Raw genomic sequence first — 16,827 nt, forward strand, 5'->3', positions numbered from 1 at the left:
TCTGTCTGTCTAGGAATCATTCTTATTAACTTAAACCTTGCTGAAACAATCAATGCGGCCATTTAAGCAGTAGTAACAAAACCTCTTGCCGCCTCACGGTCCAAGATCAACAGATAATCACCTATTCCACAATCATACAGATATACAGATGGATACATGATTATAGCATTTAGCATTGAACATGTATCAAATAATAATTCACAATGAACAATACTAATGAGTATGTTCCAGCAATATGAGTACTAATTAGCACACTTTTGTTGAAGATGCAGTAGTTAAGGCATAACCTTATCAAGGTATCCCATGTATACAGGTAAAGCATTTAGATCATATTTAAGCAGTTAAATATATAACCACATAACCAAACCATGAGTCGAGCTTGTCTTCAGTGGTGAGTGTACATGCCCATCCAATCTACAGGAACCCTAAATCTTGGCATGCTCTGGTACCAAGTTGTAACGCCCTGGTTACTCCAAGACAGCTACTGTGAACCGTGCTTAACTCACTAATCGAGTTCTTTGGTTAAAACATGCATCTAGGTGTTATTAGTAAATTAAGGTGGAAAACCAATCAAAAGGAAATGATATATTTTATTTAAAACATAAAACTGTTCATGGGCCCACAAAAACGTTTCTAAGTTATTTACATTCCAAAATGGTCATTACAGTTTAAAATTTACAACCCCTCGACCTAAGCGACAAAAATAGGGTAAACCCCCTAGTTCCTCCGAGAAACTCCTTGGCCGTGGTGGTCAAGCGGCCGCATATGTACACATCACCACCTAAGCTCTCCACTCAAGGCTGGGTGAGCTTTTCTTTCCCTTTACATGCACCACATAGCACCCATGAGCCAAAGCCCAGCAAGAAAACTCATTACTGCATATAAATAATATCAAATGATGATTAAGATAATCATACATAGCTTATAGCCCTGAATAGATGAGTGAATATCACTTGAGGTTCCATTAACCATGATGGAGCGTATAGCTCTAATCAGATAAGTGATTTAACACTGGAGGTTCTATTAAACAATAATGAGTGACTGATGAGTAGTCACTACGGGGCTCAACACCCATAGCCATGGGACAATCCAGTCACCTGGACCTTCTGGCCCATGCTCCAATCAAATGAGTGACTGTTGGGTAAGTCACTTCGGGCTCAGCACCCATAGCCATGTGACGAAGCAGTCACCTGGGCCCTCTGGCCCTGGCTCTAAGTGACTAGTCATAGGCTAGATAAGTGCTTTTAGTTTTCATCGAACTTGAGGTTGGTCTGGCATTAATGCTCATTTGAGTCATTCAATGCAGATGTCGATTAGATCTAATATTTGTCGGCTTGCATTAAACATGCTAAGACCGTTCTTGACTTATTAGCCAATACCATGTGACAAGTGAGTCACAGCTTCACAGTTAATACTAACACCATTGTCAATTCTGACTATTTAGTCAATGCCACGCACAAGTGAGCAATATTTGCTAATCATTTGATATACAATCAATGTTCACATTTAAACACTCAACATGCCTCAATAATAACCGTGCATGTCACATATGGGGTGCAGTTTTCTTACCTCTGGTTCGAGCGAGAAATAGTAACAGAACGACCCTTGAGAACGATCAACCTTTTAATTCCTTAGTGGTTACCTAGTCATAACCAATTATAACTTCCATTAATGAAAACCAACAATGAAAGGGTCTTGACCTAAACCTCACTCCCAGGACCCCGAATTGTACCCAAACGGTGAGTAGATTCGATTCCGAGCCTTAGGAATTGAAACCCTGAGCCAAAAACCCTTAAAAATTCCCAAAATAGGATTATGAAGAAATAGGGTAGTGCTGTAGCGCTACCCTCCTAGCGCCCCAGCGCCCAAGACAGAAAAGAACCACCCTGAGTAGCGTTGTAGCGCCCACTTGTGGGCGCTCATCCAGAATTGCCCTAAAACTTTCCCCCTTCGACTCCACCATTTCCAACCTGAGACAAAAGTTTCCAAACCTCATCTTAAGTCCCAAATGAACCCAAAAACCATCTACACATGTCCTAGGCATCACAACCCAAGTAACTCTAGCCAAAAACTCCCATCAATTCCCATTATCCAACCTAGAAAACCAAGCTGAAAACCAAACCAAAAATAGAGCAAAGCTAGAGTTTTAATGGCTTGAAACATACCTCAAGCTCAATTTAGGATCCTCTTCAATGGTGGAACACAATCCTAAGCCCTCAAGATCCCCTTCCCTAACTTGAATCCTCAAGAACAACTCAAAAATTCAAAAGAAAAAGGAGAAGAAAAGAGGTACGGGAGAGATGTGTTTATGCTCTGTTTTAGCTAACCTTCCACAGCCTTCAATGGCTTATATCAATCTTAAGGTGAAAAGACCTTTTTTCCCCTAGGTCAAATAAAGCTTTCTAAAGGCTCCCAAGGGTAAAACCGTCATTTTCCACCTATTTTGTTAATCATAATTAACACCCTCAAATTCCTTTTATTCTCAAAAACCAATAATTCATATCTTGTTACCCTTTAAAATCCCGGCAACGCTCTAATCACCAAATTACCCCGAGACTCACCCCGAGCCCCGAACTTAATCCCGTTATGACCAAACCACTAACTTGCATTCAAAGATCGTCTCATGTCGAATGGCTCGAACAAATCCATATTATTATGTGGCCTCAACAATGGTTCACCAACATGCATGAAAATACACAATTACGCCCTCAACGGGTCAAATTACCAAAATGCCCCTATGATGAAATGTGGACCCACATGCATGCATTTAACATCATATTATAATATAATTCACATAAACATGCACGTAATCATTTAATGGCATAATAAATCAATTATGGCCCTCCCGGCCTACTAATCCAACCATTAAACCGCATTAGGGATTTTAGGGCATTAAAGTGGGAGACCACATGGACAGGTCCAACACTACTTTACCTCCATTCGCTGAGCTCAGCGAAGCCTCATCTTGGGCTTCAGTGCCCGAGCCTAGATGCTCAGGTAGGCGGGGAACGAAGACCTGGGCTTGCCAGGGCCTCCTCCTAGAGGGAAGTTTGGCAGTTGGGATTGGGACATATTCCCATCTCGCATATTTATGGATTTCCGAGTCGTCGGTGGACTCGCCTTCACTCAGGAGACCACAAGCTCAAAGCTTATCCTCATGGAAGAGGTAAGTGAGAGACCATCGATCGTAAGGAAGCTTGAGAATCGCTTCCTTGTGGTCTTTCACAGCCTTGGCCGGCACTGGTCGGTGGTAGTTGGTTGCATGCAAGATTTGAGTGAGGATTTCGAGCTAGAAAATAAAAGAACTAGAAAATGAAAAATGAACATGGCGAGACACTTATGAATTCATTGGAAGGAGTAGAACTGAGAAAGAGCGAGCCCATTCGTCCAAAAGAAGATGGTTTTGAAGTTTGGAGGGTGATTAGGAATGTATTCGAATAAGCGCTTCATTGATTACTCCCGAAGGCCTGCCACACTTCATTTCGTGGTACATCGACCTCAGAGTAGCCAAGACTCTGTAGGAGTTAGTTTGGAGTTGGAAATGGGCAATGTCGGCATAGTCCAAGAAATTCTAGAAATAATCCTTTAGGGACAGTAAGGCCCCAACTCGCATATGCTCACGACTCCACACTGCGAGCTTAATCTTCCTATTAGGATTATTGTCACCAGGAGCGTAGCAACTCCTCTCGTTGGAGGTTGAAGGCCGACAAATCAACTTGTTGGATAACTTTACCCCATGAAAGGCCAACAATTAGGAGATATGCCCGGTGGAGGTCATGGAGCTTTGATAGTGCTCAGCTTCGAAGAAACTGCCCTCCGAGGTTTGAATAGAAAGGGCCTTGGAGGTAGTCGGTTGGGTCAAAGCACTCTTCATGAGGCTAAATGAGAGCTCACCTGGAGAGAAGGCTATAGTAACCCTATAGTTATGATCTAAAGGGATTGGATGGATCTTAGGGCCGGGATCAAGATACATAGCAAACTGAAGTGTGACGCCCCACATCACTATGGCTGCTTTCTGGAATGACGAATGGCCCTACAAACCAAGACAAGTCTTTCCAGTGTGCTTTGTCCTCACTCGCACACTTCCTGGGAAAACTTCCCAGGAGGTCACCCATCCCTAGATTACTCCAAGCAAAGCACGCTTAACCATGGAGTTCTCAAGTGATGGGCTACCGAAAAGAAGATGCACCTTCCTGATATAGGTAGTACCCATTAATCCATTTAAGCCCTCTTCAACTGTGTAGTCCCATACCCACACAGTCTTAGAATCATTACACTTGACCTTCCCCAGGCGGTGTGGGATTGAACAGCTTACCCGATCTTTCCCCTTACGGATCACGGGATTCTGACTGTCACATGAAGCCTCTTCCTTTTTCCCTCTTTGACCTCGTCAATTTGGCGTCGAAAGTGGGCTCGGATATCCTCTTGTTTGGGTTTTTCCTTGTGCTCACGGATTAGCCATTGGTTTTGGGTAAACGAAGATTCAGGACGAGGATATGGTGGGTGGTAAGGAATGGCAGGCTTGTGCCCTTACCAATTCTCTGAAGACTGCGACATCTAACAAGAAAAAAAAAAGTGAGGGCCCACAATTTTAAAGAGTGGAAATATTAAAATCATAATAACTCGAGTTTGCAATCTCGAGATAACAAGATTGCCTTAATCGAGCCTGAAGGCTCGAATATGGCAAGATTAACGCAAAGGCCAACACCAAGCTATTACAAATTTCAGGGCATCAAGGATGTACCCACGCGAGAGTGGGGTAGTTATTGTCAGTTTAAAAGTATCCCGGATTTATTGGAAAAAAGTGGGAAGATACCCAAAAAGGAGATACTATTGGGTTGCGTGCATTAAAAACCCTAACCCAAAACCCTTTTTTTTTTCTTAAGCTACACGAAAGCCATGTCATAATACCCCAAAGCATAAAAAGGTTATGTTTTTATCTATTTCTACCAAAAAATACAACAAGAACCAAGAAAAATTTCTCATGCATGAAAAACTAAAAGAACGGTACACAGAAAAAGCGAGATTCAGAAAACTTACACAAAGTCGATCATGGAAACGAATGGATTGTCGATTGAAGAAGAGGAAGTAGAAACGATCCCACTGAGCCGAAAGTTGTGAGATGGCGTTGTTTCTTTGGTTTGGAGAACATGCAAAGAAAAATATGGTTTGTGTTTGCTTCTGGTTCGTATTTTCTTTTTCTGAAGATGAAAATGCCAAAGTAAGAAAAGAATGGGGAAGAAGGGAGCATATATATATATATAGGTAAAATGAATGTCAAAGGTTGGATAGTTTTGAACCCTTGATTTGAGATAAAACGTGATCCCAAGGACCACATTTAATTCCAAAAAACTGGCGGCAAAAAGGTAATTGGAAAGGACGTGAGCAAATAGGAGGGTTCTCATGTACTCTCGGTGAGCAGTTGCCTTGTAATGCGTGTCCATACTTGAGTGTGGTAGATAGGCACATTTTCCGAAGGTGGAGTTCAAAAGTTTCATTCTTAGAGGATTCGAACCAACACTTTTGAGGGGGCAAAATGTTACACCCAAATTTCGAGAATGAAAGGAATAGCCTCTAAATGTCAGCTCAAAATAGTCAAGCTCGAAATAGTTAAGCTCGTGTATACGGATACTAGAAAAACACTTGTGCGAATTATTAAATGGTTACAGATCTATTACTAGCACTAGAGCATGAGTCGCATCGTTCGAGCCTGAGTTGCAGGCTCAAGGCACCGACCTTCTCCGAGGAACATACTCGACGAAATTACTATATGAGGAGGTTACAACTAGAACGGTGAGCTCGAAGCCTGGACCGGTCTCGAAAGCACGTCAGCAATACAATCGAGCTTAACAACACTTGTTGCACACGAGAATGATGTTAGGAAATCCCTATTCCGTAGGGATTCGTTATTATCATATATTAAATCCCTATTGTCATGGAATATTATCTAATCAATGAATTTATTATATTTATTTCAAATTAATACGATTGATTGTAACTTCCCGAAATAAGGGGAAAATATTCTCTCAATCAGGTCTATAAATAGCCTCTAGAACGTCATTTGTATTCACGCACAATTGTACTGAAGAACACTCTGCCAAATTACTTTCTGAAAAGCTTTGAGAGAGTAGTGAGAGTAATAATAGTGATTCATGGACTCGGCAAATTGCTTTCTGAAAAGCTTTGAGAGAGTAGTGAGAGTAATAATAGTGACTCGTGGACTATGCAGATTTGACATCAACAACCCTAATCAATTTAGTTACTATAAATATACTCTATTATCATAAATTAGTCTATTTATATATATATATTATATAATAAGTGTGTAGATAACCAAAATTCGGTTTTAAGGGGTTCTATTTTTTATTTTTTTAATGTTAACTTTAACGGAATATTCTTATATTTAATTGTAGTTTGTAAACACTTAAACTTAAATAAATAATTAAAAAAAATTAAAATATGATATTTTTGAGATATTTTACAATGATAATTATTTAAAAATAATAAATAATTAAACAAATTAAAATATGATATTTTTGAGATATTTTATAATGATAATTATTTAAAAATAATAAAATCTTACGTTTTATAAATTCAATAAAATTTAATTAAATTTAAACTCACTTATTAGAATAATATCATATTATACATATAATATAATCTACTATCAATTGGCAACAAATTGCTTTTTTTTTTTTAAAATAGCAAGAAACTTAAATTTAAAATCCGCGTATAATATTTAATATTACATTAAACATATAATATATAATCTATTGTTGTCACTCCTAAATTAAAAAACAAGAACAAACATAAACTTAAACAAAAATAAATAAATTATTTAATTAAAATAGAATATTTATTTAAAATTTATATGAAATTAATATAAATTTAATAAATTTTATAAATAAAACTAAGTAAACGTGTATATTGCACATTGCTTGTATCTAATATTTAATATATATATTTATGGGTGCACTCTTAATGGTTACTATCCATAGATGGTTACTTTAATATTAATCATTGGATTAAGATCAATGGTTCATATTTATAGTTGTTAATGAATATTTCTAAAAATAAATTTTAATTTTTTCAAATTTTTGGAAGGATTACTTGATGAAAAATGTGTATTTATTATGAAAATATAATATTGTAAACTTTTTCATTTTTTAAATGTATGTCAATTTCTAAATATAACTAGTGTTTCTCATTGGTTGAATACATCATTAATTATGACAAAAAACAATAACTAAATTCAAAATTAATATTGAAAAAAAAAATTTACCTGTTAGTGACTTGATATACCAAGTCACTATGTTGCCACATCATCATAATTGTTAGTACCCATCTATGGATAGTAACCATTGAGAAATCTTCTATATATATATATATATAAATGGAAGACTTCGTAATGGTTACTAATCATAGATGAGTACTAATAATTATGATGATGTGACAACATAGTGACTTGGTATAGCAAGTCACACAGAGAGGTAAAGATTTTTTTTCTACATTAATTTTGAATTTTCATATATAATGCTTAAATAAGATTTTTTTTTAATTCTTTAATTTAATAAATATGTGACCGCCATGTAATGAGATAGTCTTTTCAAAAATTTAAAAAAATCAAAATTTATTTTTAGAAATATTAATTAACAACTATAAATATGAACTATTGATCTAAATGTAATGAATAATATTAAAGTAACTATCCATACATAGTAACCATTAAGAATATTCTCATATATATTAAAAAATAATCTCTATAATATAAATCAAAAAGGGGTAATGTAATATGAATTCATGGTATTAAGAATCTCTATAATATAAATAAAAAAGGGGTAATGTAATATGAATTCATGGTATTAATTGGTATTAATATAGTATATTTCTTAATATAAATGTAATCATAATGTAGTATTTCAAAGAAAAAATATTTGCAAATTTTTTTTAATAAAATCAATCCTAAAAAGATATACTTTCAGTTGAGATATTACTCCCGAAACAAACTCTTGAAAAGAAATAATAATTAAAAAAAAATTAAGCGGTGTTATCGTTCTCGATTTTGAAAGTTTCCGAAATCAAGAGGTTATAGCTATACATAGTTTTCAGATCCCAATTCACATAAAACTCCAGTTACAGTCACAGAGGCAGCCCAAGAAGAACAAGCAATTTCAAATATTTTTTTGAATCATAGATGGAAACAAGATCATCAACAAGGAAAGGAAAACTTTGGAGATTCATATACGGCGAGGACAAGAATGGATCAAGCCCAACAATCGATCGAATCAGCGAACTCCCGGACGCTCTAATCCACCACATTCTCACTCTCCTACCAACCAAGACGGTAGCCCAAACGAGCCTCTTATCCAAGAGATGGAGATCTATCTGGTACACCTTCCCAGACCTTGATTTCGATTTTACTTCTGATCCATTTTCTCCCTCAAAACGTTTCACAAAAAACTCAATATACTCTCGCAAAGCTTACTACGATGGCCTCACGGATCCTATCTCACAGGTCTTCAATCTACGTGACAAGATCATTAGTACTAGTTCAACTGCTGCAAATTCGGCCGATATTCGCAGCCTTCGGGTGCGTACCACGAACAGCATTTCATTTTCACGCCTCAACGACGTGATCCGCCGCGCGGTTCGGCACAACGTGCAACAACTCGATCTCGATGTTATTACCGACGAGCACATTATATTCCCCAGAAGCGTTATACTAAGCGAATCTCTCCGCGTTCTCTCGTTGAAATCGCGCTGCTCGGCTTTTAGGTTTCCTCCTGATTTGTCCGTCATGAAAAGCGGGTTTCGATCTCTAGTGTCGTTATCTCTAAGTAATGTCGTTTTGATTGATAATGATCACCGGCTCCTGGATTTGTTCTCCCATTCATCTTTCCCTATGATGAGCAAACTGAGTATGGACTGTTGCTTGGGGTTGAAGCATCTGAGGATAGGGTGTGGAGCACTCGAAGAATTCGAACTCAAGTGCTGCATTGCTCTACAGAGTTTGGAGATTTGTTGTCCAAAACTGCAGACATTGAAAGTCCAGACTTGTTTCGAAGAGTACAATGATGATGGTGATGATGGTATAGTTAGTTGGGTGAATATTGAGGCGCCAAAACTAAGAACCCTTGTTTGGGAAGAGAATGCCGTTACTGATTCTTCTTCTCTCGTTGATTTGAGGAAACTTGAGGAGGCCACCATTGGAACTCTAATCGGTTTTGGTTATCATGAAAATGTGAGTCTGGCCAAACTTCAGAGTTTGTCAGATTTCTTAGCAGGTTTCGCTTATGTCCGTTGCCTAAAATTTGGCGAAGGCAATTTTCTTGAGGTTCGTACTAGCTATAAGTATATTTAACATACTGAATTGTCTAATGTGGTAATTGTGATTGATTTAGTAATAATTTGCAGATTCTCTCTGACCATTTATATTTGGGAGAAAGGCTTAATCCTTTTGAGAACTTGAGGACTTTGGAGTTGCATCTTGATGTCAAAAACGATACCGTTTATGGTGGATTGGCGTGCATTTTTAGGAGCTCTCCTATGCTACATACTCTCATCCTCAAGTATATTAATAAGATTGAAAGGAAAAGAGTAAGTACATGTTGAATTTTTTTTTTCATATTTCAATTGAGGCAAAACATATATATATATGCATGAGCGATGGTTTTTGGTCGCTACTAAAAAAATATTTTTCTTATAGTGTTCAAGCTCGCTTCTTTTTTCTTCTTCTTCTTTATAAAAGACTCAACGTCTCCCTATGTTATGTGATATAACCGCCAAATTTGAGACTTCTAACATCTCACATAAAATACCCTAATAACTTTTAGGCTCAGCTTCTGAAAAATGCTTTATTTTTTATTTGATTATAAAAGAATTTGTGAAACTCGTTTGGATTTATTAATCCAAAGTGCTTGTCATTGTTGTACAAGCCATTTCAAGATAAGTTAATAATAGATGTTTTTTTTTTGCAAAAGTACTTTTACATGAGCCCAAGCCAAAAGCCTAAGCTCAGATAATGAGGGCCTTAATGTTTTCCACATGATCATACCCATAATGTATATTATTGCTCACTTTAATATGGCTGAAGCTAAGAGGCCTACTAACCTTCATTGAATCCTAGAGACTAACAACAACTCTTTCAATTAGTCTTGGTACTAACCAAACTTCTTTTTGTTTATCATAAATTCATAAGTTTATCGATCGAACTCTTATATTGTATTAAGATTAAATTAGTATTACCTCTTATAAATTTAAACATATGCTTATTCAAATTTAAAGTTAAATAATAATTAATTAATTAACTTATGTGAATATATATATTTTTAATTAAATAGTACAGTACAAGTAGTGTTACTATACGTTAATTATGAATTTAGTATTAAATATTTTAAGTTATTACATAAAGTATATTCATTCGTGTAGAATATATACCGCATGAATTGAATCTCTCTAGGTGTAATTGTGTATATATGTGCTAGTTGTTATATATGTGTTGTATTGGATTAATTACTCTTTTGTATGAATTCTGATATTGTAGAAATGGAAAAGTGATGATAGCTTTGACTGTGAGGAGTTCTGGGAATCCCAAGCAGAAACGTTAAAGTTGTTTTTTCATCACCTTCAAATAGTAAGGATTCATGGCGTTTTCAAAAGCGAGAAGGAAGTTAGGCTGCCACGATTTTTGTTGAGGCATGGGAAGGCCTTGCATGAAATGACATTCTGCATCACTCAACATCCTTTCTATAATAGAAATATTATTCTTGCTCAAGCTTCCCCCAGAAGACAAAATATTTTTAGGTCACGAGTTATGGGGTGGCCTCGGGCTTCTTCTAATGCTAACATTACAATTCGTTAAATCCTCTTGTACAACTCCAATTTCAATTTCATTTTCTTTTTTGAACTACTGCTAGCTTGTTTTATCGCAGTATATATGTTCAACCACTTTAATTATCTATCGTTTCTTTCCATCAGATTTTTTTTACTTAAATAATTTTATTATTATTTTCTTTCTGGGACTTTTTAAAAACAATGGAAAAGCCAGAAAAATTCAGCTCTCTAGCCAAGTTTTAGCCGTGGGACACAATCAAACGGTTTTGATCGTGAAGAATAATATTTTTACTGACACTCTAACTTCCTATCCACCCCAGCCTCAACATTAATATTGATTGAATCGTCAGTTTTGGAGGACTCTAGAAAATTGAGTTTTGGATTTTAATAATGGGAACCTGATGAGATTGATTAGCAACATAATGTCCTCATCAGAAGTCGATTCCAACATGTAAGCAAATAGCAATAAGAAGAAGTGAGGTCCATCATACTGGAGCAATTTATGGAATGCCACACTTGTCTTGTACAGAGATATAAACAAGTAACAGTTCAAAATCTTCTTTGGAGAGATCCCGAGCAAGATTTGACAAAAGAAACAATAATGCTCGGATAATTTCATTTGCAGATTTATCATAGGATGTCTTCCTTATTGGTTTCATAGCTTTACACATCAAAAGAGCATGTGTTGGATTATAGGAGCTTGTAGAAGAATGAAAATAGGCCATATGCTTTATTCGGAGGGATACACGAATGAAAATTAAACACAGCCAATCAAAATCTGTAATTAAGGCACGTATATACAATTGATTTTGTAATAATCATAAAATTGACCTAATTAAGCATATGATTATGGTGATTGGAAGAATCACCATTACGCCCCTACAAGATGGAGCTCCAAAAGGAGAGTCTAATCTTGTTCTTGAGATCGAGAAACTAGGTACGAAGAAAAGGTTTTGAGCATCTACTAATTGATCCTCAGAAGAAACATATAGGAGTAACACAAGAGTACTAGTTTGAACCTAATATTGAATAAAATGAAAATCAATAGCAATATTGTTGTACGTGTTTTTAACACACCTTAAAGTTAATATACAATTTAGAAGGATAATAACCCGCTTGTGTAGAAAGACAGTTTACCGACGTCATATTACGATCGTATCAATATGAGAGTGGGTACTTGCGACTGCAGATTGGATACATGCACTTTCTATGTGTCAAAAATAGTCTAATCCAATTCTATTCGAATTTATTTATATATAATTAAGTTTACAAATATATATAATTAATATTTGAAATATTAAATACAAATTTTAAAATATATATAAATAAGGAGAGAAATTATCCTAATGAAATCATTTATGAGGAAAAGTTGTTTTTTTTTATTATTTATGAAGTTTAAGTTTGTTGATTCAAATTTAAAATTGGATGTTATATTTAATTTAGAAAAAAAATGACTTATTTATGACTTTTATTGCTGAAAAAATGTGAGTTTTAATGATAAAATATCAAAATTAATAAATAATTTAATATTAAAAAAATTACCATTTAATTGGCATTCCAACGGATTGGAATGATTTTAAACTATAGTGTGTAATCTAAAATATTAAATTCCGTTTATATTTGGCAGATGTTCCAACTTTTCTGAAAAGTATCATTTAGGTCCGTGAAATTTTATTTTGTATCTTACTAAATATATATCATATATGTCATTTCTGTTGTAAAACAATTTTCATTATGTGTTGCTGAAAATGATTTATGATCCAACAGAAAATAATTTATGACCCGGTTAATTTTTTTTTTTATATTTAATTAGGTTATAAATCATTTTTCTCTGCATGTTTTCTAACAGAAATAACCTATATAGTATATATACATTTAGTAAATTACAAATTAAAATTTGATCTAAGTGTTACTTTTAAGAAAAATTAGGGAGCTCTCATGCTCTAAACCCTATTAAATTTGTACTCATTGGATAGAATAAAACACTAGCATTGGATTGTTAGTGATGTGATCAGGAGAGAAAGGAATAGTTTTCTTGTACTGTGAATCTATCGCATATTAGTAATACATAGAGAATTAAAATGTCTCCCCGACAAATGACCCCGTCCCCATCTTGTTTTTTTATATTGAGAGAGAGAGTCCCATCATGTTAGGAAAACTTTGCATTCTCATCACTCGTCACCATAAATGAATATATCTATATAACAAATCATTATAACTTTTTTACTTTTCCTACACACATCCATTGAAAAGTATTGGTTGACCTCAAATATAATGTATACTTTCAATAATGAAACATTTATTAATTAGTTGATTTTGCAAACAATAAAACATATATGATACAAAAAAATTCTATTTAATATATTTAATTCAATTATAAAAAATATTAGGTGACATATATTTGCAATAATTACGAAAATGTTATCAATTGTTTTTTTAAAAGAAATATTTAATTAATGTTGAAGTAGCAATCATAAATATATATATATATATTTATAGTGATTAATGTTTCATCATAGAAGGCTCATGAGATGAATCAATATTTATTTGGATGGATGAAATATCTCTTATTTCTCTATAGTACTGTTTTTACTTTATTTAAAAAAAAAATAGCAATTTTAATTATATTAAAAAAGTAATATGTAATTATAATACTCTATTGACTTATACTTAGGAAGATCATTTAGTCAATTTTCTTGAAATAATAATGATTTCGCTTAGCAAACATTATACAATTAACATAAGCTAATTAAAGATCACGAGCAAACACTAAACAAGCTAGTACACATTAAATAGATTTCTCGTCCACACTTCCATAGAACTTCACAGGTACATAGTCCTGCATAATGAAATATAAATATGTATAAATAGATCTAGAGCGAGAGATCATCAGATCATTTATAGAGAAAGACTTAGAATCTTTCAAGCCTGATCAGTCAGTAGAACTGCTAGTGCACCATAGCTTATGACCAGGAACCCAATTGGGGCATTTTGGACTGAAGTAATTGGAAACGACCCTCGAATCCAGAAGCTCCACAATGGAGGCGTTTTTCACGCACCGTGGCGCCTTGTACTGGTTTATAGAGGCGCCCTGGCTAAGTGCATAGTCCATGAGCTTGTCAAACGTTCCATTTTCCACTATCTTAATCTCAAGCGGTCCAATGGACTTGTCCGAGACTCGGCCTTGGCGGTACACACTGTTAAGGGACTCTTCAACTGTAAGGCAACAGTCTTCAAAGACCGACTTAGGAATTGGAGTCTTCTCATTTTGGTTAATCTCCCAGTATAGGACATAGTGCCCTGGAATGGCTGACGTGTCCGCAAAACTTGTGTATTCAATAAGGGAGGCACCACCATACGAGTATAGATGCTTGGTGGTCGCGTTCTTCACCGCGTTTTGAAGCTCTACTTCGTCGGTTTTATCAGAATCAATGCTCAAAACGACATTCTTTCTTCGTACGAAGTTGAATTGTGGTGCCTTGTTTTTGAAGCCTGACACTCTTAGTATATCTCCAACACGATAGCGGTAAAGTCCTGCAAACAGACCATATAAATTAATTAACAACTATTCGAGAGTTCATCTAATGCCACATGGGGAGTTTCGCTAGGCAAAAAAGTAAATGTATTTTTCCCAATAGTTTTTAAAATATTATATACGTACCCTGCCCCATCAATGTAATATAGAGATGGAAAAAACTCACATTTTTCAATGACTTGTATGTACATAAACACTTTTATCAAAATGGTAAATATATGTAGGAGTTTTACCTGAATAAGTGGTGACAACAAGCTCATATTCTTCTCCAACTTTAACGTCAACAAGGTCAACCAACTCTTGGTGGAGGGATATAGCCGAGTCAGAGATGGAATTACCAATATTGCCATTTTTTCTATTCACAGGTAGGAACTCAAAATAAGCCATAGAAGGAATAATTGTATAGGAGACTTGAGTTGGCTTACAAAGAGGGTTCAGATTCAGGCCAAAGTAACACTCAGAAGAAGCATACATGGTACAAACAAGGGGGAGGCCATTGCTGTAACAGTCAAGCATAGGAATATACTGTGACATGGTTCCAGTCACAATAACATCGATATACTTGGTGTTTGGCCACAACCTTGTTATAATCCCTTCCCATGACTCTTTCCCACATTCAGCTTCAACGAAATTGGCAAGCTCAGAATCCGGTTTGAGAATTTTCATGACAGATTCTCTCACGGGTATGTCCTCAATCTCTGAGCTTAAGGTTCCAGTCCGGATATCATTAACCAAAGAAACCCAGTTCTTTTCTAGGAATTTAATGGCACGAATGAATCCAGAAGCGAAAACCGCCCCAACCCGAACGACCTCCATGTTTTGACACAGCCCACAAAGCAGTTGAGAGTACATGCTTTGGTACGAGTCTTGGCAAAAGATTGTTTCGTTTGGACTGGTGTAGTTGGTGTAAGGGTCATCGTGGCCACGGTTCATGAAATGAGAGCTCTTGTAATAGCTAGTTAGAACTGGGCGAGCTACTAGTCCACCTGGGGTCTTAGCCTCTGATTTCACAAACAAGAAATACATTCCTTTGCCTTTATCCAAACCTGGAACAAATTGGCTCATCACTGGCATCAAGAGGCTGTATAGGAGGGACCGCCTTTCGAGCTCTTCTTGTATAGTTGGCATTAGTTTCCTCTCTCCCTCCGATGTCCCAGAACTACACACATATCGAACCAAAATATTTTAACAAAAGGAAGAAATCAATAAAAACTATTAGCATAATATAATATAATAAGTTACATAGCTAGTTACGTACGTACCTAGTCAAGAACTCGGAAATGGGTTCGGAGCAAAGAATAGGAGAGGTGTCTCCATTAGCGATGCGATCAATATAAGGCTTCAGATCCTCATAAGTAACTATAGGCATCACCTTCCTGAAAGTTTCTCTATCAGTATGGCCCTTAAGGCCATGTCTTTGCAAGTACTCAACGTTGGCACTACGGGAAAGGATTTCAGAGACAACTCGTCCTTGAACTTCATCGGCGTTAGTGGTAACGTCTTCTATATATTGCAATGACTTCTTAGCTTTATCATCCATGATATAGCCAGTAACACAATACTCTCCCTCTTTAGATAAATTGATATGAGCTTCTGGCATAACTGTGAGTTTTGGGCTTTAATTAATAGCTGGATATTGATATGAAGATATGGAGAAATATATATAGAGCGAGCAATGAAGAGTGGGGCCATATAATAGTATTTACGATTTTGTTTTTATTTTTATTTTTTGCTAATTATTGAAAGTGATGTTTTAGGTCAAACCTTAATTAAGGATAAATTATTATTGTAAAATAATAATGAATAATGGTTACATACTTAAACTTATGAATTACTTTAGGTTACTTTTATGTCATGCATGTTAATTAATTAAACCAATTGTACTATTTTCTTTCATTCTTAATTAATTAGGGTACACAGTTAATTGGAACATATGGATTTTAGTGAGAGAAAAAATAAATTTAAAAGAATTTTGTTTTTTAGTTGGATTGAAACAAAAAATATTATAGAATATATATATTTTTAAAATATGAGATTTTTTTTTTAATATGAGTTAAACTTAGTGTAATTTTATAAAATTTAGAATAATTATAAATATAGCCTAACAAGGAAAAAAAAATCCAAAGCACTCTATTATAAAAATTTAAGAAAATATTTTTTTAAGTAAAATTTGAGTTCCAAAAAAACATTATATATTATTAAAGGAGTATTGCTTAGGGGTACCAATGGTGTCCACCATCACAAAAATACGGCATATTATTATTGGTACAAAAATATCGAATCTTACACACACTTTAATTTAATAAGTATTATATGATATTGTTAACTAATCATAAGGGTGTCACTTCATGTAATTTTAGACATTTTAAGATGTGAAATAACATTACTCTTATTAGAGTAGAAAATTTTCACATTAAATGGAAACCTAGAAATGTTCTGACCTCATTAGGTGAGTTAAA

At 35.1% G+C, this 16,827-nt stretch overlaps 2 protein-coding genes across 2 annotated transcripts; one reads left to right on the plus strand and one right to left on the minus strand.

Moving 5' to 3' along the window:
- Positions 1-8,194: 8,194 nt before the first annotated feature.
- LOC133814120 (putative F-box/FBD/LRR-repeat protein At4g03220) lies at positions 8,195-10,861 on the plus strand. Its single transcript, XM_062247117.1, has 3 exons — positions 8,195-9,334; positions 9,415-9,597; positions 10,544-10,861. The coding sequence occupies exons 1-3, from the start codon at positions 8,195-8,197 to the stop codon at positions 10,859-10,861; spliced, it is 1,641 nt and encodes a 546-aa protein (XP_062103101.1).
- A 2,737-nt stretch (positions 10,862-13,598) lies between these two features.
- Positions 13,599-15,989, minus strand: LOC133815959 (indole-3-acetic acid-amido synthetase GH3.6-like). Its single transcript, XM_062248707.1, has 3 exons — positions 15,631-15,989; positions 14,602-15,527; positions 13,599-14,367 (listed from the first exon to the last, which is right to left on the minus strand). Exons 1-3 carry the CDS (start codon positions 15,966-15,968, stop codon positions 13,766-13,768), a joined length of 1,866 nt encoding a protein of 621 aa, XP_062104691.1. The 5' UTR covers positions 15,969-15,989; the 3' UTR covers positions 13,599-13,765.
- Positions 15,990-16,827: the final 838 nt, after the last annotated feature.

The sequence above is a fragment of the Humulus lupulus genome, chromosome 2 (genome assembly GCF_963169125.1).
Source record: "Humulus lupulus chromosome 2, drHumLupu1.1, whole genome shotgun sequence".
Lineage (NCBI taxonomy): Eukaryota > Viridiplantae > Streptophyta > Magnoliopsida > Rosales > Cannabaceae > Humulus > Humulus lupulus.

Bases quoted from the DNA above. Each gene is read 5' to 3' on its own strand.
- LOC133814120 (XM_062247117.1), top strand. From the start codon at position 8,195: ATGGAAACAAGATCATCAACAAGGAAAGGAAAACTTTGGAGATTCATA. The intron at 9,335-9,414 runs GTTCGTACTAGC...AATAATTTGCAG, and splicing joins GCGAAGGCAATTTTCTTGAG to ATTCTCTCTGACCATTTATA. The intron at 9,598-10,543 runs GTAAGTACATGT...CTGATATTGTAG, and splicing joins ATAAGATTGAAAGGAAAAGA to AAATGGAAAAGTGATGATAG.
- LOC133815959 (XM_062248707.1), bottom strand. From the start codon at position 15,968: ATGCCAGAAGCTCATATCAATTTATCTAAAGAGGGAGAGTATTGTGTT. The intron at 15,528-15,630 runs GTACGTACGTAA...ATATGTGTGTAG, and splicing joins ATTTCCGAGTTCTTGACTAG to TTCTGGGACATCGGAGGGAG. The intron at 14,368-14,601 runs GTAAAACTCCTA...GTCTGTTTGCAG, and splicing joins TGTTGTCACCACTTATTCAG to GACTTTACCGCTATCGTGTT.